Genomic DNA, 23,003 nt, shown 5'->3' on the forward strand with positions numbered 1-23,003 from the left:
CTTTTATTTCTGGACTGTAACAAAGTGCTCATGATCAAACATATGAACAGCTTAACTTTAGATTCTGAAACATGATGACACATTTGCTTTTTGCAACATAAGTACATTGGCAAACAGAGCATTTAAAATCTGGATGTCGTTGTAAGAGGTGGAATGTTGCTGATACCTACATTTTTGTCCATCTGCTCCTGCATATTGTTGCATCATTCCAATCAGTATATCTATATATTCTTGCACGAGGAGACAATCTATCACTTGCAAGGTAATTCTGTACAGTGTAGAATAGAACATATTCCCTTAGGTAATATGCATAGGAATTAATAGTCTGATACACACACACACACACACACACACACACACACACACCCCTACTAAATGCTCATTAGGAGTTATTTCTAGGAAAGCATATTGTAAGATTGCAGTCATACTGCAACTTCAGTCATACTGTCAAGTGGTCACAGAATTATTGATTTCATAAAGCAAACAAACCCTGGAATTTATGAGGAAATACGTATTTCAGTATCACTCAGTTTTATAATTTCTATGGCCTTTAATTAGCATCTTCCTCATTTTGCTTTGGAGAAGTACATACAAACTGAACTTCTTAATACACTTATTTTGTAAAACCAATGTCATTTGCTAAAACACTCATTTCACCCAGACATGCCCAAATAATTAAGAAGGGATGTGACATTTTAGAACTACTACCAAAATAATATTTGCTGGTTGTAGGCCGTAATGATTTCCAGATTTTGTGAAATGATATCACCATTGTCCTGCTAAGCCATATGTTTCTAGCTTGCTAAAAGGTTGAAATGCCTGCAAGTGATGTTTCTGATGTGAAAACTGTAGGAGTTAATTTTTCGTCCTCTGGCTGTTTAGAGCTCTGTGCTACTGCAGAATAGAGGATGCATTTAAAATGACCTACACAAGCCCTGGAGTCATTTTGGATCCCATCCAATAATACTTCGTTACTTCCTCCAGATTCTTAACTAAGCTTTCAATGATATCATGCATGGGGTTTTCAAGAAAGAATGGACCACTTTTCTAAGTCTTGGTTTGAAAAAAAAAACATGTAGGTTACACCCTTCATCACAAATTATGCAGTCCTGCAATCAAGGAGCTTTTAAAAATGCATTGCCTAGATATTGGAGCCAAGTTGAAAAAGACAACAGAAAAGGAAGGGGAAAAATCTCTCCATTAAACATTTCCATGTACTCCTCCCCATCTCTTTCACAGAAAATACATGCCAGCAAAAAAGGGAGAGATTTGGCCGCAGCCCATAAATTTAATACCCTTTTTGCACAGATAGGCTTTTATCTCTTTGAAATATTACTCGTATTACTATCATCATCATCCTCTCCATCATCATCTTTTACAGCTTGGAAGTTTTAGGTATATTCATTATTGGCATAACTTTTCTAAGATCATAAATTTTTGAAGAATTACTTTATTCTTTGCTTTCTTCTCTTCCCACCTTTTAATAACTGGAAAGTTAATTCATTTTCTGTTGGCTCAGCAGGTGAATAATACATCTCTGGTCATATTCTCATCTTCCCCTGCCATAAACCATGTCCTTTTTAACTTCATGTTCTAGAAGCTTTTCAGAAACCTATAAAGTATTGCATGCAGATAGTGTGAAACCCAAAGGAAAAGTTCCACAGATTATCTCCAGACGGTTAAATATAGGTGCTTTGTCACAATTTTGTGGAAAGGTGTGACTTTGTGTCCATCTAAAGGGAGCATAAAAGACCTGCAAGATCTGAGATCCTGCTGTGCTGTTTCCCTCTAATTTGTACAGTAACTGGGAGCCAGTGTGAGTTGTTTGGTTTGGTTTTGGTTTTGTTTTCCTGGCTGATGTCTGCTCGCTGAGCACAAGTCACATTCTGTCCTACACATTGGCAAAAAAAAATCAAAACACTAAATACAAGCTGGGCGGATACGACCTTGTAGATGACCCTCACTCTGTCAAGGACCTTGGAGTACTCATCTCAAATGGTGTAAGTGCCAGAGCTCACTGTAACAATATTGCCAAAAAAGCATTAAAAGTTGTTAACCTAATATTGCGTAGCTTCTTCTCTGGTAATATTGAACTGCAAAACAGGGCATACAAAACTTTTGCTATACCAATTCTTGAATACAGCTCATCTGTCTGGAACCCGTACTGCATATTGGACATTAATACAATCAAATGAGTCCAGAGATATTTCACGAGAAGAGTCCTCCACTCCTCTGCTCGCAATAGAATACCTTATGCCACCAGACTTCAAATTTTGAGATTAGACAATTTAGAACTTCGCCGTCTTCGGTCAGACCTAAATTTAACACATAAAATTATCTGCTACAATGTCCTTACCTGTCAATGACTACTTCAGCTTCAATCACAACAATACATGAGCAGACAATAGATACAAACTTGTAGTAAACCACACTAAATTTGTTTGCAGAAAATACTACTTCAGTAACAGAGTCATTAATGCCTGGAATGCACTACCTGACTCTGTGGTTTCTTCTCCAAACCCACAAAACTTTAACTTTAGACTGTCTACTGTCGACCTCACCCCATTCCTAAGAGGTCTCTAAGGGGCGTGCAAAAGGACACCAGCGTGCCTACCATCCCTGTCCTAATGTTTCCTTTTATATGTATCCATTTCATGTATTCATAATTATGTTTATACTTATATCTATTACCTATTACATACTTTACTAAATAAATAAAATAATGAAATAAATAAAATAAAATAAAATAAAATAAAATAAAATAAAATAAAATAATAAAATAAAATAATAAAATAAAATAATAAAATAAAATAAAATAAAATAATAAAATAAAAAGAAGGGACTAAGGCTGCATCTGCCTCACTCCTCAAGGTACTAGCTAAAGTTTCTTTCCCAGCCAACAGGTCAGTCTCATCCAGCGTTCTTGGAAAAGGCCAAACTGGTTAGGGGTTCATGACCCAAATGAGGAGTGCCAAGGGGAAAACTTGGTGATGAAAAAGGGCAGTGGACGAAATTCTAACTACCCATCTTCAGAGTTCAGCTACAGGATCAAGAAGTCCATGCTCTATAAAATTATGCCATAGGCACTATCTTTTCAATTTAACCGTTCCTAAAGAAAAATAATACCATTGCCAACATCATGAACATATAGAAATCCTGCAGGTATGAAGGTGTTTTCCAGTTTATTGCAGAGAGTATGAAATCTATGATTCCTTGCCTTTTGAGCATAAGTCAAATAATATTAATTACATTAATATCCACAGCCATAATCAACACTGATAGAATATCCACTCTTGCCCTCACTGCAGCAAGAATGGAGTTGGCATAAACTGAATTGGTATATTTAATCCTACAAAAATATGTAAGATGTCCTATCATATTTACAATTTAGAGTTGTAAATTATTGTAAATGCTAACTCTGTAGTCCAAGAATAATTTCTTTTTTTAGAATCCACCCCAAGAAAAGTTAGCCTGATTTTAGCAATTTGATGCCTAGGTATTCGCCCCCCAAAAATGATTCTAATTCTATAACTCCCTAATATGTATGTGTTGTATACTTTAGTTGAAATGTACAAGTGTTATACTGTATATTTTGTTTTAATGTTTGCAGGATTTTAGATAATGGGCTGTGTGCAATGTAAGGATAAAGAAGCAACAAAACTGACCGATGAGAGGGATGGTAGTTTAAACCAGAGTTCGGGTTATCGCTATGGAACAGATCCTACCCCTCAGCATTACCCAAGTTTTGGTGTGACTTCAATTCCAAACTACAACAATTTCCCCACAGCTGGAGGACAAGGATTGACGGTCTTCGGTGGTGTTAATTCTTCATCACATACTGGTACATTGCGTACAAGAGGAGGAACAGGTGAATAATAACAACAAGAACTGCATCCATTCCCTTTCTAAAGCATGTTTATGTTCCTCAATAAGAAAAAATAATCAGTGTAGATTTCTTCTTTAAATCCCTTTGCCTTTATCTCAGACATACTTCTTGAAAATATTATCAGAGTTCACCAGTGTATTAATTCAGATGTGCACATACTTATTATTCATACTCCGGTGTCATTGTTTGCTTCCCTACTGGCAAAAATCAGTCATATAGGTTTAGTAGATATTATTTTCTCATCATGTATGTTCAATATACCGAGCCCAACATTCTTATGGAATCAGTTCTTATACAAGTTTTGAAAACATATTTTCTTCTAGATTTAAGATTTAATTTTCTATAACTTCTGAAGCAGCATAAGAACTTAAAGGCTATATAGATAATAACATTTGAAGTTCATTTTGCTTGTTGCTGATACCAACCATGAAATTAATAGTTGAACCTAAATAAAATATCAGTGTATACATTAACCCAGCACACTAAGTTGTGGTGTGATACCAGCAGGCCAGCATCTATAACACACTAAGCCATTAACCATGATTTACAAATTACAGTGGCTATGCTCCTACAACATACTATGCCAAAGCCAAACAAACCATGTTATTATTTTGTATGGTGTATGATTGTATTCCCATAGATATCCAGAATAAAGAGATGGTGTTTGTTTCTTAGGTTTATGCTCCATGGTCATCTAATGATGTTGTGAGCTTATGATGCTTGTAAGCTCATTATTAAGTTGCATTCTTGGAAATAAATATAGTGCTGGAAGTTGTCAGTTTAATTTGCAATATGCCAAGATATGATTTATTAATTCAAATTTATATTCTTCTCGAATATGCAAAGGAAAATGGGGGAGGGGAAGAGCCTTACAGATGTGGTAGTAATAAATGTGATTAATTCACTAAATAAATGAAGAGCCTGACCCAGCACCAAAACAAGTATCCACTGACACATTGGTGCACTGCAAACCACATTAGAATCTCCAGTTCTGCTGGACAACATTAATCAAAGATAATACATACAAAGCATTTTAGAAAAAGATAGCATTAGAATTTATATAGTGTATATATAACCAAATGTTTTGGGCTTCCTATGCAAAATGCTGTGTGAAAAATAAAATGAGAGGTTCAAATTTATCTTTTCCTTCTTCCATTATGAAAAAAAAATGAAATAATGAATTTGTTTTAAAAACACTGCAATTTGTAAAAGTTGCATTCACTTTTATTATCTTTCTATAGGTGTAACTCTTTTTGTAGCTCTATATGATTACGAAGCAAGAACAGAAGATGATTTAAGTTTTCATAAAGGAGAAAAATTCCAGATACTTAACAATTCGTAAGTTCTGTTTACTATATGACTTACTTTTTAATGCCTAGATGGTTTGTTCCCTTGATTGCAATGATGTATTAAATTCTATTTTGTGATATTAAGAAATGTTCCATATCAGGCAGGACATTTAGATTATTGATTATTTAAGATAATAAAAGAGGAGAGAAAATAGTTACTTGTTAATTATGCTGGAGCTATTGCTACTATTACTTTGATGAGTAACAGTATTCACTTATAAATAAATAAAATCAGTAATATTGTAGATGTCTGATGTATGTAACATGGGGGGGTAGATTAATTTTCTCCCTATATCTTCTTGTCTTTCAAATTTATTGCCATTCATCTAAATAATGTGTTTCCATCAGATCACATACAAAAAACAAGAGCTGTTCACCCTTATATTATCTTGGTAGTTGATGAGAGGAATTTTTGAACTGAGTTACTTCGCTGGTCATTGGTCATAAATATTGATTGATTGATCTTAGAACAGAAAGAATCTGGTATTCCAGAGAAGGGGCTGACAAAATCTGCATCATGATGCAAACTCCATGCCTCAAGCAGATTTTATGATCTAACATTTTGTCGTTTTGATGTTATTGTAGTTAGTTATGGACATCTATGAAGAGGAATAATCTGGACTCTTCTATCTTTTAGCTGGCCTTGACTTGCTATGATTAATATTTCTATCCTAGATTGGAAATTAAAATAAATGTAGAAATACTGAAAACAAGGCCTTTAAGAATTTCTAAAAATGCAGTGTTTATTTTAAAACATTTTTTTTAAAAAACCCTACAACGTCGATCAAAAGGTCGGCAGTTCAGCGGTTCAAATCCCTACTGCCGTGTAACAGAGTTACTTTTCCCAGCTTCTGCCAACCTAGCAGTTCAAAAGTACATAAAAAATGCAAGTAGAAAATAGGGACCACCTTTGGTGGGAAGATAACAGCGTTCCATGCGCCTTTGGTGTTTAATCATGCTGGCCACATAACAATGCAGACGTCTTCGGACAGCGCTGGCTCTTTGGCTTTGAAACGGAGATGGCACCGCCCCCTAGAGTCAGGAATGACTAGCACATATGTGCAAGGGAAACCTTTCCCTTTCCCTTACAATGTTAAAATATTTCTTAAATGCATAATGTGCTTCTTCTTGTTTATATAGTGGCAATTCCATCCTTGAAATATTAATAAAGATTCTGAAAATCAAAACAGTATTTTTCCAAAGATAACAGGCAGATTATAAAACTGAACTAAAAAACAAAGTAATTTGTGGAATATTCCATGATTCCTTATGCCTAAATATCTTTGCTGGTTGTGTAAGCATAGTTGGTTGAACTAAAACTTACTTTAAGAATAACATCATTTTCATAATCATATTTTGATTATAAATTTTCATTTATGTCTGCTTTCTTTATGCGTCAAAATGGTCCTGTTGTTAAAGTTAACAAACTTGAATAATAAGCAATTTTATTACAGTTTTCTAAATCTGCAGTAAGGCTATCCAGATTTACATAACAGTACATAATAGTATATAATTAATATTAGTTTTTTATTGGGGATATTAGAGTTTCCATAATTATGCTGGCAAAATGCCCAAAGGATGCCTAATCATTTTTCCCCATGTTGTGCTGGATATATTTTTTTTTATTCCAGTTTCTTTTTTAAAGTTCAACTTTAAACATTTTCAGTCTTTTGTCAGTCATTTCAGAGTGCAGTAGTTTGAAAATCAGTGAAATTACACAAGCAGGCATCTTTTCAAGAGAGCTATGGAATCCACCCACACTGTTACATTCTTTTAACATGGAAGCAAACTGTACAAACACAGCAATACCAGTTAATGCTTGCTTTCTCTGTTTTCTGAATGATTCTCTGTTATAACATGGCACAAACCACTGTGTGTTATGGCTGTTATAAAAGATCTCCATCTAGTGGAATTTCTAGGCAGTAGTACCAAAAGAAAAATACATTCCATTGTCTGTTTCTTTAATTATGAATGCTCAAAAAGGATAGATTATTTTACTGAATCAGGACCAAGGTAGGCATATTATGATGGCTATCTTTAAACCGATGTTGTGTTTTTCTAATTCTTGCTTTGCAGGGAAGGAGATTGGTGGGAAGCCCGATCCTTGACTACCGGAGAAACTGGTTATATTCCTAGTAATTATGTGGCTCCAGTTGACTCCATCCAAGCAGAAGAGTATGTATTTAAAAAAAAAATAGGATTGTTTTGGACAGAGAACAGTTAAAACTGTGGTGTCTTTCAAGGAATTACCCATTACATTACCTTCCTTTTTCAGCTAAATGCTTGGGTAATTAAAGGAAAGACTGAGGGTGGTGGGGGGGGGGCTGAGCTAGCTTTTACTAGATCCGAGTAGAAATATCCAGAATCTTCTGGTCTAGAAATATATCCTTTATAGTGTAGTGGTTTTAAACACACTGAGATTGTGAAGGTTTTATTCTAGTTATCTGCCCAAAGCTAAATTCATAATAAAGGCAGATGGAACAACATTTATTATTTCAGTTTTAAATATCAAAAGTAAAGGAAATATTGAAGCCTTTCTAAAAGCAGTATTTGAATAAACATGAACTCCTAGCCCTACAATGCTATCTATAACTTATCAGAAATATTTTTTTGTATTGGATTATGCTGTGCAGTGTTTTACATTGAATTGCTGATTTAGGATTACATGATCATACATAATCAATTGTCAATGGGCCTTTCTGAGGTTATGCCTATCAGTGTGCAAATTAGTCTGACTACAGTTGCCAACTTTTTATGTGTTCATCATGTCTCAAGAATCATATTATTAGTGTTGGCTCCTTCTGCTAGTACATCATTATCAGAAATCAAAATTTTACTGCTGGGATAAATCTGCGTATAAGTGTGCTGAAGGCACAAGAAAAACTTGAATGATGGTCCTTATGCAAGCTTAAGTGTTTTAGATCCTCAAAAAACAATTCCACTTCCAGATAGAAAACTTTTGTTTCTGGCATGTTTGTTCAGATGGTACTTTGGGAAACTTGGGCGAAAAGATGCTGAGAGGCAGCTGCTGTCCTTTGGAAATCCACGAGGAACCTTCTTGATTCGTGAAAGTGAAACCACCAAAGGTAGTAATGCCTATGTTTTAATTAAGAAGCAGAGAAAAAGGCATCAATGAAGGTGATGAACATGCTCAAATGAAACAAAAAATACTATAAGAAAATTAATTTTTCATAATAATTTAAATTTAGTAGAACTTAATAGATAAACATTACATTCAGTTTAGCAATTTAAGTTTAAATTCAGCAGAACCTAGTAGATAAACAACACATTGTGTTTATAAAATCTGTGCTGGATGTGATTGTGTCTTAAGTAAAAAAAATAGCATCTAACTTATGAGTTGACTTTTCAGAAGGCCTTATTTTATTTTATTTTTTTAATTCTGCTCTAAAAATCGAAAGTGGCAAACAATAGTAAAGAGATCTAATTCTGACTATAATGATCAAGGAAGAATTGTAAAAGAACCTCTAAATCAGGGCTGTCAAACTCTCAGCCCGCTGGCTGGATGCGTCACGCACTGGCCACGCCCACACCCAGTTTAGTGAAGGGGGGAAGTCCTGATATGTCACGTGACACCGCCGTGACAACATGAGTTTGACCCCCCTGCTCTAAATTGTTCAGCAGTTCAGAATTACTGTTAATGCTGTCCTTTTCTGCTTTCCTTAATTTCAAAAAAATTATACTGGATACTCCATTTTTATAGTAACATGCTACCAAAATAATTTAAATAATTTTTGGTTAGAATATTGTATTTATTTATTTATTTACATGTAGCTGTTAAATTTTCTTATTATAGGTGCCTATTCATTGTCTATTCGTGATTGGGATGATATGAAAGGTGATCATGTCAAACATTATAAAATCCGCAAGCTTGACAGTGGAGGATATTACATTACAACCAGGGCACAGTTTGAAACTCTTCAACAACTTGTTCAGCATTATTCAGGTAACCTTGAAAATTCAGTTGTTAAATAAATTCAGCTTCTTTAAAATAAAAATGCTACTGATATAATGGCTCTCTATTATCTTTTGTTAAATAGAAAACGTTAACGAAATTACAGTCTTCTTTTTTCTTTTGGTCTTTAATTTGGAGATAAATACTTTAGATGAATCTCTGATATTAATCTAATAAAGACTCACCATTTTAAAATGTGACTTTTGTTATATAAATCTCAGAGCATTTCTGTACTCCTTAAGTTTCACTAGCAATTTTTTTATATACCTGCATATATAAACCATAGTTATGGTCATATTAGACCATAGTTATGGTCATTTTAATGATGCTCAAAGTTGCGGGCTTTTTTGCTGTAACTCGGGGCACTTAAAAAGAAAGAGCTTCATCCACCTATCATCAGAATACCTTATATGGACTTGCTTAGTTCTTGAATTTTTATAGTTGTTAGCATATTTCTTCTGACAAATTGTACTGATAAAGGCTGTTCCCTCATTCTCTGCAATGCTGGGATTGAAGCTGACAGTAAACAAATCAGGATCATATATAAGAAATTGTTCTTGTCAGCTCATGCCACCTTAAGTAAGTGACAGAACATTCTTTCTTCCTTCCAGTGACCCTCATCATCACCTCATTATGCTTGTATATTCTGATGGAGTACATCTTGTACAATTTAGTACAAGCATTCCACAAATATTATATTCCCCTTTTTCCTTTATTTGACAGCTAATGCTGTAAACAGTGGTGAAATAGAAAGTTTGTAGTTTATGCTCATTGCTTGATATGGCTAAGATCAAACCACACTTAGTCATATATTTATGCAAGTATGGTTTTATTGTTTTGTTGCTGGGGTTTTGTGTGTTTGTGTGCGTGCATGCGTTTGAGTAATTGTTGTCTCATGACAACAGCCTAGACTAGCCTTTGCAGTTTCCTTGGCAAGGTTTTTTGGAAGTCATTTGCTACTGCCTTCTTCATTGAGTTAAGAAAAAGTGGTTGACCAATGTCCCCAGCAGGACTGCAATTCATAATCTCCTGGTTTTAGCCTGGTACTTTAACCACTGTACCAAACTGGCTCTAAAGATTGTACATAGTACATTAAAATTACAGAGCTGTCTGTCTGTCAGAATTGTTTTTAGGTAAAACAAAACAAAACACCACATTCCTAGAAACTTAATTTTTTCTTCATCTAATTAACAAATATTGATGCAAATTATAAAACAGTCTTAATTCTTTTAGACAGTTTTGGATCATAATAATGGTAAAATAATAAATGTGTTTAATATTTTAAAGTAATATACTTTCTAAGGTCCTTAAACACGCTCTTTTTTTTTAACATTAGAATTAATGATAAATTTGATAGCAGGTGGGAAAAATTATACTTCCTGTATCTTGAGCAGTAATCCATAGTTTTTATTTTAGCACTGGGGAAGATCCAGTTTCTTGCAAGTAGGCTTCTTTTCATTTAACAATATTGCTCCTTCCCCTGAAAGTTTCTAATTGCCCTCATCCAATTAAAAGATTCCTAAACACTTGGGAGGGGAAATCTTGTCCTTCTCATTTCATTGAATGTAGGTGGTATTAATTGGCTAATTACTATCTACTCTGATTCACTGTTGTAAAATAAGTAAAAAAGCATGTCTCTAGGACAATTCGTTTTTTAAAAATAGCCTTCTTGTGTCTTAGAATGGTTGTGTGTTACTATATGCATGCATACAATATTCTGTGCAAAGTTCTTAACATTCCAGACACTTAGAAATATATTTACTTATTGTAAGATGACTTTCCAAGAATGTTCAATATTTAAACTGTTTTCTAAATTGTTTTAGAAGTTAATCGGTTTAGCAATGTTTTTGAACTATTTTATCTTTTTAGTAACATTATGCAATATTCATTCTTCTATATTCAGGCACTTTTTAAAATGCTTCTCTTTTTGCTCACCCAAGGATGCATGCTAACTAGAGTGTATTTATACATTTATGTTTCATCTATTGTTTAATACATTAATTAATTAATTAATACTGCATGAAGCTCTTAGATGTTGTCTCCTTGTTCTGTATTGCATCAGAGAAAGCTATTTTGCTTCCATGTATTCTGTCCACTTGCATCTTTCCAATTCTAATAATTTTTTTCTTTTTTTAATCTAATTTTTTGCTATTGCTATAATATTGCAGTAATCCATGGCATAGTTTTGTCACTAATAGGACAAATTCTACTTAAAAAGTATATGCTTCTCCAGGGGTATCATCCAGGATCAACTGTTATCAACCTGGTACCATGTACTTGCTCAGATAGCAACATCTGTAATTTCCTAGCAGTATTTCTAGAGGATATCAGAATCCAGAATGTCAATCTGGAGTTTTGCCTGGAAGTTTTATCAAGCAGTCCATAATTGCCAGAGAACAGTGAGTGAATAGGAGACAGTCCTTAAAATTAATGATGGGCCTGTTGAAGGTATTTGGTCATAGGCAATTACATCATCAGCTAATACACTTGCAAGAGCCGATGATGTTTTACCAACTCTGTATTTGCATTATGCCATTCCAGCTGTTTTTACAAAAGAAGTGTGGTTTCTTCTTCAGACAATAAAGTGTCAATCATTGATTACTTTCTGCTTCATCTCACAAGCCACCTTGGTAAATCAACACCAGCTTTCCTTTCCCCTGCCCTCTTAAACTTCTTCATACAACATGAAAAAACAAAGAGAGAGAGAAAGACTGAGATTCACTTGACTGAGAGATTCTTTTGTTCCCATTGAAGCATTCTGGCGACTGTAATGAATAAAAACATTTTAGGATAATAGTGTTAAAAGTTCATATTCGGCCCAAGATTATTTGAGCATGCTCAGAAACATGCTACAATAACTGAGACTTATGTTATGGGTCTATTTCTGTCAACCCTGACCAGCTTTCTCCTGCTTTTAGCATTCATTATTCTCGGGCTAGGTGTGATAGGAATAATTCTGTCCTTCAAGAGTCAATCATGCCATAATGCAATTTGGAAAAAAGATAATGCTTGGCTCTTGTTACAAAAAAGAATAGGATGGCTAAGAACCATTTGTTTAGTCACAGTACAGTAGAAGAGATAGATAAATCAGCCTATAGACTCTCCAGCAAACATCAAGTCTCTTCTGGGAAATTGGGGAAGGGTACAACAATAAAACAAGAAAGAGGTAACCTCAGGCTATCTTAATATTTTATTAGAATATATGATGTGCCCTACATATTTTCAAAATAGCGTGAACTGCCATGCAACATGAAGCAGCTGTGGCTCCAAGTTTAACCCAGACACAATTTAAATCTATAAAACTGCACCAAATATAAACCTGATAGCTGTCATAATCTTTGTTGAAATTTTTTTTCTTTGGATTCACCAGACAAGAAAGAAAAGCATCCTTGATTGTGAAGTCCAGATTATACAATGCATTCTCCTGATGCCAAGTCTGAATTCTTTTTTGGTGTCAGATGAAAACCTTTCTATTTGTCTATGTCTTTTAGATTTCAATTCAATAATCGTCAAGAATTAGAATTTATAGATGATAGTTTATTTGCTACCAACTTTTTATGTAAACCAACTTTTTATGTAAAAGTTGAATGCTACCAACTTTTTATGTAAACCACACTGTAAAATGAGTGATCAGAATAAAAATATTGGAAATAGATATGCAAACTATTTGCATCTAAGACTCCCTTTAAGGGATTTCCTATGCTTGCATTGGTTTGTAGCCTCTGTGGTTTACTCTAGCTGACTTCCTCCCTGTATCTTCCAGTAATTGAAGAAAACCTTGTCTTCCTTCTCCAGATGTTCACCAATTTCAGTGAACACTTTCTATGCATATTAATCCCTGCAATAGTTTGGAATTTCAGAAATAGAGCAGCTATTCTCAAAACAGCAAGTTGTGTGTCAGAAATTATTCTTATGGTGTGGCAAGAGAAGTTTTAGGCAGCATAGGAGTAGGATCTCCATATGTTAACTGAATCCAGGACTGAAATAGCCAGTTGGATGTATATAATATACACTCTTCCAGAACTTGTCAATATATTTGGCTCCTGGTAATCAAATTTGCATATGCATTTCCATAGTTCTGCTGCATTTGCAATGTTTAACTCAATATGGAGTCTACAGAACAAACTTGAAAGTAGTGTCTCCTTATGTGAAGATATACACTATTTTTTCCACTTCTCAGAAACAACTGTCTGATATCAGTATATTCCTAAACTTAATAGTGACTCGCTCTCTGCCTTTTCCCAGAGTTTAAAACAAAATACTTTAAAGATCTGCCTTTTCAGGGCTTCTTGTTTTGGATGTTTGTTCAATATTCCCCTCTTTTTAAAAGAAATATCAAGATGTAAAAAAGAGTAATTTAGTCCTAAAGAGTCAATTGAGTAAATTTTATTTTAAGAGTTACTTTAACATTCCTGATTTAAAACTTCAATTTCTACTTCTAATAGCCATGTGTACTCATGATACCCATGTATAACCCACATGACCAAACTCCATCCTTCATTTTTGCATAATGCCTACTTAGCAACATTTAACATCTATAGTATGTATAATAATGTGAAAAAGTACACTCTATTGAATTTTTTTCCTTTTTAATATATTTCAATATACAGGCATTTGATCTTTATTTCAATGTATATTGATAGAGGAAGGGTATAAAACAAATACATAGATTATTTAAATTTTGTAGTCCATTCTGTAATTTAAATAAACATAATTGCTAATTGTATATAATTGAATATACAATTGTATAATTGTATATAAACAACATCATGAGAGAGGCTTTGGGAGAAACCAGTCTTATTTAAACCTCATTTAAATGCTTTTTGTTGTTGAAGTTTGTGGGATTGCTATTCCTAAATTAAAAGAGCGCGCTGAGGCATTCAGAAAGAAGATTATATATGTCAATAGATTTGGGAAGGAATATTAAAACATTGCCTAATAATTAACATCAATCATTCTGCTGTCTGGAAGATCATCTACAATGGACAAGATTTCCAACAACTGCCAACTTAGTCAGACCAGGCCAGCAACCTGAGAGCAGAATATACAATGTTGATAGTAGTCTCTAAGAACCGCAAAATTTCATCACGGGACATACAGGTAGCTCTCCCCAACGTGCAAGAGTCTACTATTAGAAAGAACCTGCACAAATTAGATCTATGTGGGAGGTATGCCAGAAGAAAACATTTGCTGTCCAAAGACACAACAGGGCAAGTCTAAAGTTTGCTCATTGGCATCTAGGCAAAGAACGTGATTTATGGAACATGTACTCTGGAATGCTAAGGCAGAAATAGAGTTATTTGGCCACAATACCAAAAGTCATGTTTGGTGGAAGCCAAAGAGAGCATTCCCCAGGGGAAAAAACCTGATACCAACTATAAAGCACAGTGGTGAAAATGTTAGGGTTTGGGGGCTGCTTTGCTTAATCAGGACCTGGGCAACTCACTATCCTAGAATTCACTATAAATTCTTCCTCGTACAGAGGTTGAAATGTGGGGCCATCTGTCAGAAGACTGATGCTCAGCCAAAAGTGACCCTTGCAAAATGGCAGTGACCCTAAACACTGCAGTAAATCCACCAAAGAAGGGCTGAAAAAAAAGAAGTGAAAGGTTCTAGAATGACCTGGATCTAATCCCACTGTGGTGACATGAGGTAATTTGACTCAAGCTGTTCACACAAGAAATCCCTCAAACATTTCACAGATGAAAAAAATTCTGTATGGAAGAGTAGGGGGAAAAAATCCTCTCCCAGTTGATGTCAAGAGACTGGCAAACAGTTACAAGAAAGGCTATATTTGAAATTATTTCTACCAAAGAGGAAAAGTAGAAGGTATCAGCGCTGAGAGTATATTTACTTTTTCCATAGAAGGGAATGGCATATCTGTTAATTTTTTTTAGTGGATAAATGTCAGTTTTTCATAGCTGTTTGGTCACATTTTCTTCCTATACTGTGTAATGAAGATAAAATATTTATATACCCATATATGTTTAAAGAAAGGGGAGGAAACTTTACATGAATTTTTTCACATGATTGTATATGTCCCCCATTTCTTCTCAAGTCTAAGATCTGATTGACTTTAAAATACAACCAAAATTAATACTGATGCTCCTGTTAACAGTGGTAATAGAGAAGAATAGAGGAATGGAAAGGAATAGAAATATAATAGAGAGAAAAGAAGGCAGGTTGAAGTAGGTCATGCCAACATTTGAATGCCATTCCAATCAATTAAGAAAGAAACAGTAATACAGAATGAAGTTGAATGAGACTAGTGATTTCTGTTTAAGAGTCATTCTTATTAATATGTGACATTCTGGGGGAGTTGTGAAAAAGACTCTTAAGGTAAATAGATGCAAAGCAGAAATCAGGATTAGGCTAAGAATCTTGTCTCATCTCTTTACGTTTTATAACCGTCTCCTATTCAAACGAAGCAAAAGAAAGCAGTGTGGCATCTAAAATACAGAGGTCTCAGAATTAATGGAAGTACAAATTTTAGGGATTTATTTGTTTGTTTGTTATGCCACGCATCTCCCCTATAAGGTGACTCTGGATGGTTTACAAATTATAAAACAAGTAGAAAAATATTTAAAATATTAAGACATTAAAACTACACAGATTAAAAATTTTAAACTATGCTGAAGCCAGAACTAAGATACTGACGGGACCGGGATGAGTTCCTGTTATCCTGTCAGCCACCTCCAGTGTTCGGCCCACTCCTTGGGGCCCTAGGCCAACCAGCAAAGCCAAGTTTTTATAGTCTTCCAAAAGAATGGAAGCAGTTCTCACCTCCAGTGGTATGCAGGAATTATTAATCTTCAAGCTTATTTTGGAATGCTACTAACAGACGTTTTAACTTGTTTACTAGCACTATTTTTGTTTGTTTTTTCTTCTATGCTTGCTATGTTTGTTTGATGTTTGTTACTCTTTTCTTTCCCTGTGCTTTACTTCTCCTTCATCAGAGAGAGCTGCGGGTCTTTGCTGCCGCTTAGTAGTCCCTTGTCATAAAGGAATGCCAAGGCTCACTGACCTGTCTGTCAAAACCAAAGATGTCTGGGAAATTCCACGAGAATCACTACAGTTGATCAAGAGACTGGGAAATGGGCAGTTTGGGGAAGTATGGATGGGTATGCTGAGAAAATATTTTAATTTATTTAGTCAGCCCCCAGCTATTGGGGACAGGTGAAGAAGATGGAAGGTGGAAACAAAAGTAATAGGAATCAGTAGTAGGAAGAGCAGATGTCTTCCATTACTTAGAGTAATACACTTCTCTCTGAAAAACTTACCATTTTTTAAAAAAATTGATAAAAAGACAAGTGATGCAATGGGCTTCCTGAGTTTACTGAGTTACTAGCTTTGACAAGCTGCCTTCAGTTTTCAAATATACTAATTGGATAGCTATGCAAATATTTATTGTGAGCCTACTATCTAGAATCAAACTACTACTGAATGATAACTAATGAGGAAAAGAAGCACCTTCCATCTTTCCCTGTGCATGCAATTACTCTATGAATTATAAGTATTTCTTTTATTAATTTCCTTTTCTTAGAGAAAGCTGATGGTTTATGTTTTAACTTAACTGTGATTGCATCGAATTATACTCCACAAACTGTCGGATTGGCTAAGGATGCATGGGAAGTTGCACGAGATTCATTGTTTCTGGAAAAGAAGCTGGGTCAGGGCTGTTTCGCTGAAGTGTGGAGTGGTAAGGCAGCGAAAACTGTTCTGGTTTGGGATGGATGCTTAAAGCCATCAGGAAAGAAGCCAATTTCAGAACAAGAAAGGCATTATGAACACAAGTTCCAATGAACTAATATTATCACCTAAGAGTAACATTTGATAAGGCCCTTAAGTGGAGAAGGCTAGGCTTATTTTTCTAGTCCATACAAGCACAGAAAAAAAACATTATATGTTGTCTTCTGTGTTATCTTGTAAAAATATGCATTGTTGATTCTAGAACTGGAGATTTCCAGTTCTGAAGTTCCACCATTATTTATATGGTCCAAGATTGGGTAGAGTCCATACCATTATTGTGTGCTGGTTCATTTATTGGAGGTCTTGTTAGCGTTTATAAGACCAAATAAAGTGTCTTATAATTTGGGATGCAAATCCTTTTGATATAGTAATCAAGATTTAATCTCAAACGAGGCTTTTTTGTGGACTCACCCTTTCCCTATCCCTTATAGCAAAATAGCTTCTATATGCATATAATTATTGGGGCAGTCTTTTGCTAGCTACTAATAAGTAGCTGAGTCACATGGCTGTAGCTTTCTTTCAGTAGACAAATTGTCAACTCTAGAGCAAACATGAAAATGAATTCATTATATTAGTTAACATTTGTCTAGCTTTCAGTCTTTTTTTTTCCTCCTTCAAAAATAAAAGTTCCTAGTTTTGGAATATTAACAAAAATAATTCCATAGATGATTATGAAATAAAACTGTTCTGAGCTGTAGACAGATCAAATCACAATATTTTTTTTAGTTGATATATGAATTTTCCTATTCATTAGTATCCTCATAATTTCTAAGTTCAGAGGAGAATTAATTTGCACAAGAGTCAATGGGATCCTTATCTTCATTTTTTACTATTATTTATATTGTAAAGAATACTATGTTGTATGTTGCTTTGACCCTTTGTGCAGTCTTTATCCAGTAGAAAGAGTTCTTTATAATAACTTTTCAAAAAAAGTGATAGCAATGTTAGCAGAAGAATATTTATCAATACATTTCACCCTAATAAATTTGTTCAATAATTTGGAACCTTCTAATGAAGGTGAATTCATTCCCACCCCACCCCCAGGAGCTTGGTGCTATGCCTTGGCTGGGCAATAGCTTTATGAAATACATTTGCCTCACGTAACTTGTTCTAGATCACCCAATGAGCTAAGTCATCAGGTTTTTCATGTTTGTACTCATCCTTCTTTCGACTGTAGAGGATGAACCTAACTTGAAGTAGTTGTATCACCAGTGTTCTGCAGCTGCATTAGTGTTCACTGCTTCTTATATGTAACATTTATGGATTAATCTTTCCAACTTGTTTTCTGTATCACAGCAGCCTTCCCTAACTTGGTGCTCTTCAGATCTGTGGCTTAAGAATGCTGAGAGTTGAAAGGCAATGAATTTGGAGGATAATCAGATTGGGAAAGGCTGTGTTAATATCTGTAAATAGCATTCTGTAGTTTAGCTCTCAGTCAGGAATGTGTAAAATTTATTTATTCATCTATCCATCTGTTAATAGGTACTTGGAATGGGAATACTAAAGTGGCAATAAAGACATTGAAGCCTGGCACTATGTCCCCAGAATCATTCCTGGAAGAAGCCCAGATCATGAAAAAGCTAAAGCATGACAAACTGGTCCAACTTTATGCAGTGGTGTCAGAAGAACCCATCTACATTGTCACAGAATATATGGGTAAAGGTAAGATGAAAAGCATGTGTACTCAATAGATTGCGGAGTGCAAATTAAACTGTGCTATTAATCCTACCTTGTATTTAATTAATTGTACAATGTTTATACCAATTGACTCTTGGCTGTTAGGAGTAAAACATAAAATAAATAGTAATGTGTAAATGAAAACCCAATCCCTCAAATCACTGCAGTATACAGTAATTAAACAATGTAGAGAAAGCATGTAGGGTGTGGCTTCTAGAATTCTTTATCTTTTAAAATGTAATTGATGAACTAACAAGAGGGTGACATAAAATAGTTTTTGCAGCATGCAGAAATTGACCACAAGCTATAATTTCATTAAATGTAAACTCTTAACTATAATTATACCTTTTTCTTAACTAGACTCTTACTGTCAAACCCATAAAATCTTTGTAGTTAGTTTGTATGTTTCTGTGTTAGAATATAACAAGCAGACAATTTTTTGACAGTGTCCTATGTCAAATATTGAAATAATGAAATAATAAGGCATTAGAACATGCCTCTAGATCCTTTCCAACTCTTAAGAGCCATTGCAGTGTAATAGTTATAATGAGTAGAAAGAAGGAACATAAGGGTTAGAAATTACTGGTAAGATAAATAAAGGTAAGGAATAAAGAATTAAGATTTCCTTGTAATACTAGAAAGATCTCCACAACTACACAAAAAGTTTTATTGCCAACAAAGAACTAAAACTACTTCTTTCTCTTCATACCCTTACCATTTTAGTTGCTTACTGAAAGACAACATAAAATCTGTTTGAGCTGCAATATCCAAAATCTGGTTTATTCCTTTATGAAATCCTTTCATTTGTATATTTTTTCTTGTGCTTCATTCTGAGTAAAAATCTAGCACAGATTTTGTTTGTTTTACACCCCAATTTTAAATTGTTGAAAAGAAAATATTGTTTCCTTAACATTTTAATTGTATCTTCACATTAGTGATTCAGTGTTCTGTATCATTTAAGATCGCTCTGAACTTTTAAAGCTCTTTTTGTTGTGTTTTTTAGTGTTTTTTATATTTTGAGTGATCAGGTATTCAATATATTGCATTCCTTTTTGTAAATATGGATGGTTCTATTATGATTCAGAACAAGAAGGTTTGTGTGAGTAAAAGGAATGAATGTTCCCTCATATATTACTTAGGAGTTTATATTGGACAAGAACCTTAATCAAATGTTCATATATTCCTGTGGTCATAACCATTTGCCTGTTGTATCCAAATTTTCAAATACCCATGGTTTGAACTTCAAAAATTGGCATTGTCTCTTTGACTGGAATCACAAAGATTTGAGGGGGCTGAATGCAATCTAAGGAATCTAATCTACAGACAGTAAAAATGACATTTTTGGAAATTATTGACTGATCCAGATAGAATAATTAAGGCCTTTCCAAACAATACCATTTCCCAGTTATTCCATATTTCAGTATTTTTTGAGAATATCCACGACAATTTTATTTTTTTTATTTCCTTCAGTTTTTTATAGCTTTGTGATGATTACCTTTCACAGAAATATTTTAAGATGCTCAGTTTTCTTCTTTTCCATTCTTCTGATTCTATGTGACAATTCATACCAGGCTGTTATCACAATATCTTAAAATGTTTATATATTATTGCATCTTACTCTCCCTTAAATGGCAAGGGTTATTGATTTCCACACCCTAAAGTAATTATATCCTGGCTTCATGAATTTGCTGAGCTCAGCATTGCTGCATGATCAAGCTACTTTCTCCCTCCAGAAATGCTTAAGTAAGCATTCTGAACTTACTCTTTAAATATATTATCTACACAAAAGTTCTGTGCAGATGATAAAGTGGTGGGAAGAGTTCCTTTTAATGATTTACCCATGACTGGGCACTGCTGCTTCTTTAAATAATAATGTAGAACGCTTTGTTTATCCTAATAAGGATTCCTCTTTGTTGTGTTTGCCTTATGCAAACTGATATTTGAATAGTACAGAATGTACTTTTTTTTTTCAGCTGGTACTTACTTCACACAAATCAGTTTTCCAGAACTTTATCACTTCTGTTCTTCATTGTAGAGAATTATTTTTGTTTAGGGGTAGAATAACTATATTGGGGAGAGAGGGGGAGAACCTGAATCCAAAGCTATGTGGAACTTAAGCCTGCATCTAATGGTGCTTTAGATAAAGGGTAGCATTTTCTGCTCTTTTCCATAGTTCAGTAGTGAATCGCTTGATTCCCTAAGCCCATGATGGCGAACCTATGGCACGCGTGCCACAGGTGGCACGCGGAGCCATGTTAGTGGGCACGCCAGCTCAGCTCTGGGGCGCATGCGCACGCTGGCCAGTTGATTTTCGGGCCTTCTGGGCCCACCAGAAGTAGGGAAACAGGCTGTTTCCTGCCTCTGGAGGGCCTGGGGGAGTGGGGAAGGCCTGTTTTTCTTTCTTACCTGGCTCCAGATCCTCTCTATTTATCTGGGAATATTTTACAAATAAAAAAACCTATTTTTATTTGTATTGCAGGAAGCTTGCTTGATTTCCTAAAAGATGGTGAAGGAAGAGCTCTGAAATTACCAAATCTGGTAGACATGGCAGCACAGGTAAATATAAATATGTCATTAATCCAAGGTATGCATGTGAAAGCAAGTTGTATTTATTAATTAGTGTATATCATGTATTGTGAATTAAACAGGTTGCTGCAGGTATGGCTTATATAGAGCGAATGAATTACATACATAGAGATCTGCGTTCTGCAAACATCCTGGTGGGGAATGGTCTAATATGCAAAATTGCTGATTTTGGATTAGCAAGATTAATTGAAGACAATGAATACACAGCCAGACAAGGTAGGATGAGTGGCTAATATAACCATTGTTATATTGTACTTGTGAGTATTATGTGCAGAAAGACATACCCAAAGTGGGTATCTTTCTGATGCATATATGTTTTAAATATAATTTGCATTTAATGTTTGAGATAAAGAATTGTTATTGCCAAATCCACTGGATAGAAAAGTTATGTATCATTATTTTATCCATGACCTCTCTGGAAAATTTGGAAATAGTAGTCTTCAGCAAAACAGATTACAATTAGAACAGCTTAATAACTCCAAACATTTAAAAGAAATAACTTCAAACATTTAAGCAACAGACATAATTGATTACCAACTTTTGTGATCAGTAGTTTCTGTAAATGGGAGGGAGGGACCCTCTCCTTTAAAAAAATGTCTGCTGCCTTTGAACACATCTTGGAATAGATTATCTCTCACAGTGAATTCACTTTTAAAAAAAACAAACATGAGGAATCCTAATTATTTGTACTATTAAATACTGGGTCTTCATAGATTGTTGGCCAATTATGGCTTCCACAAATGGAACTAAGTGATTTCCTCTTCAAATAAAGTTAAAATGCATTGATTGCATTCTGGAAATTCACCCGTACAGTATGAAATAGAAAATCTTTTCATAATGAAAACTGAAAAGTTTTTCATTATGTTTTTCAGTTTGAAAAACTAGGTATATTGAAAACAATCATAGATACACTTTTAGTTTTCTCTTCATATAGTATTATAGAATTAAGTGTTTCTCTAAATATGCTATTTATATTTAAAATACAGCAATCAAATGCTTTTCTGCTGCTCATAGTAACTTAATTCTAGAGGCTCTGGCATGCATTCTCCCGTCCCCCCTCCCCACCCCCCACCCCCCATGAGTCCGTCACATAGATTTTCCACTGGGGTACAACTAGAGGACTGATTGTTTATCTAACTAGCTAGTGTTCCTGTAGGGTTTTGACATGCAGGAACTGAAGACTGGCTGGGAAAATGTGATACAGGCTGGCAGTAGCTTCTAGAGACAGGAAGTACTCACCCCTGTGAAGAGTTGAAGACTGAATTTCAAAAACAGACTTTTCTTTTTCTTACCAGTATTGTGTACTTGACATTAACTGGGCTGACTTCCTGCCTTTTCCATCCCCCAAAAGCTTTCTTGAATCCCTGAAGACATTACTAAAGGAAGCAGATGGTGTTAAGATACCCATCCCCAGTTAATTTGCAGGACATAGAATTTTGAGTTCAGTCTGATTCTTTTTGTATTGATTTCTAACAGCTATGCTGACTATAGTTGAGAGCCAATGGGATTATCCATAATCCTATTCCATAAATCCATTTTCCATAAATCATAAGCAAGAGATGAATGTACATTGGCCAATAAAATAATTTCTGAATTCCATCTTCATTACCCTGCCTCATCCTAGATAAATAATTGATCAAGTCATGTTAAAATATTTCTAGATGTTTCCTAGAAAGGCTAAAAGGTTATAGAGATGGGATTGAAGGGTTAAAGTATTGAAAGGCTATGTGTTTGTATAACACAAAAGGGTTAAGTGAGTGCAAAAACAACTGGAGTTAGCTAA

General features: G+C 34.6%; 1 protein-coding gene across 7 annotated transcripts in view; it reads left to right on the forward strand.

The window, feature by feature from the left end:
* Positions 1–23,003, forward strand: part of FYN (FYN proto-oncogene, Src family tyrosine kinase) — a 120,177-nt gene that overhangs the window by 92,652 nt on the left and 4,522 nt on the right. For 5 of the 7 annotated variants that reach the window (XM_070932804.1, XM_070932805.1, XM_070932803.1 and 2 more), the window contains 9 exons: positions 3,611–3,868; positions 5,128–5,224; positions 7,312–7,410; positions 8,218–8,321; positions 9,050–9,199; positions 16,165–16,329; positions 18,440–18,619; positions 21,114–21,190; positions 21,283–21,436. In XM_070932804.1, the coding sequence (XP_070788905.1) occupies positions 3,622–3,868; positions 5,128–5,224; positions 7,312–7,410; positions 8,218–8,321; positions 9,050–9,199; positions 16,165–16,329; positions 18,440–18,619; positions 21,114–21,190; positions 21,283–21,436 (1,273 nt within the window). In that variant the 5' untranslated portion in view covers positions 3,611–3,621. Of the gene's footprint in view, positions 1–3,610; positions 3,869–5,127; positions 5,225–7,311; positions 7,411–8,217; positions 8,322–9,049; positions 9,200–16,164; positions 16,330–16,751; positions 16,908–18,439; positions 18,620–21,113; positions 21,191–21,282; positions 21,437–23,003 lie in introns of all 7 variants that reach the window. The other 2 variants (XM_070932808.1, XM_070932809.1) reach the window with 2 other exon arrangements.

The sequence above is a fragment of the Pituophis catenifer genome, unplaced genomic scaffold, assembly GCF_029215685.1.
Source record: "Pituophis catenifer annectens isolate HBS135680 unplaced genomic scaffold, rPitCat1.0.hap2 SCAF_1, whole genome shotgun sequence".
In the NCBI taxonomy this organism is placed as follows: domain Eukaryota; kingdom Metazoa; phylum Chordata; class Lepidosauria; order Squamata; family Colubridae; genus Pituophis; species Pituophis catenifer.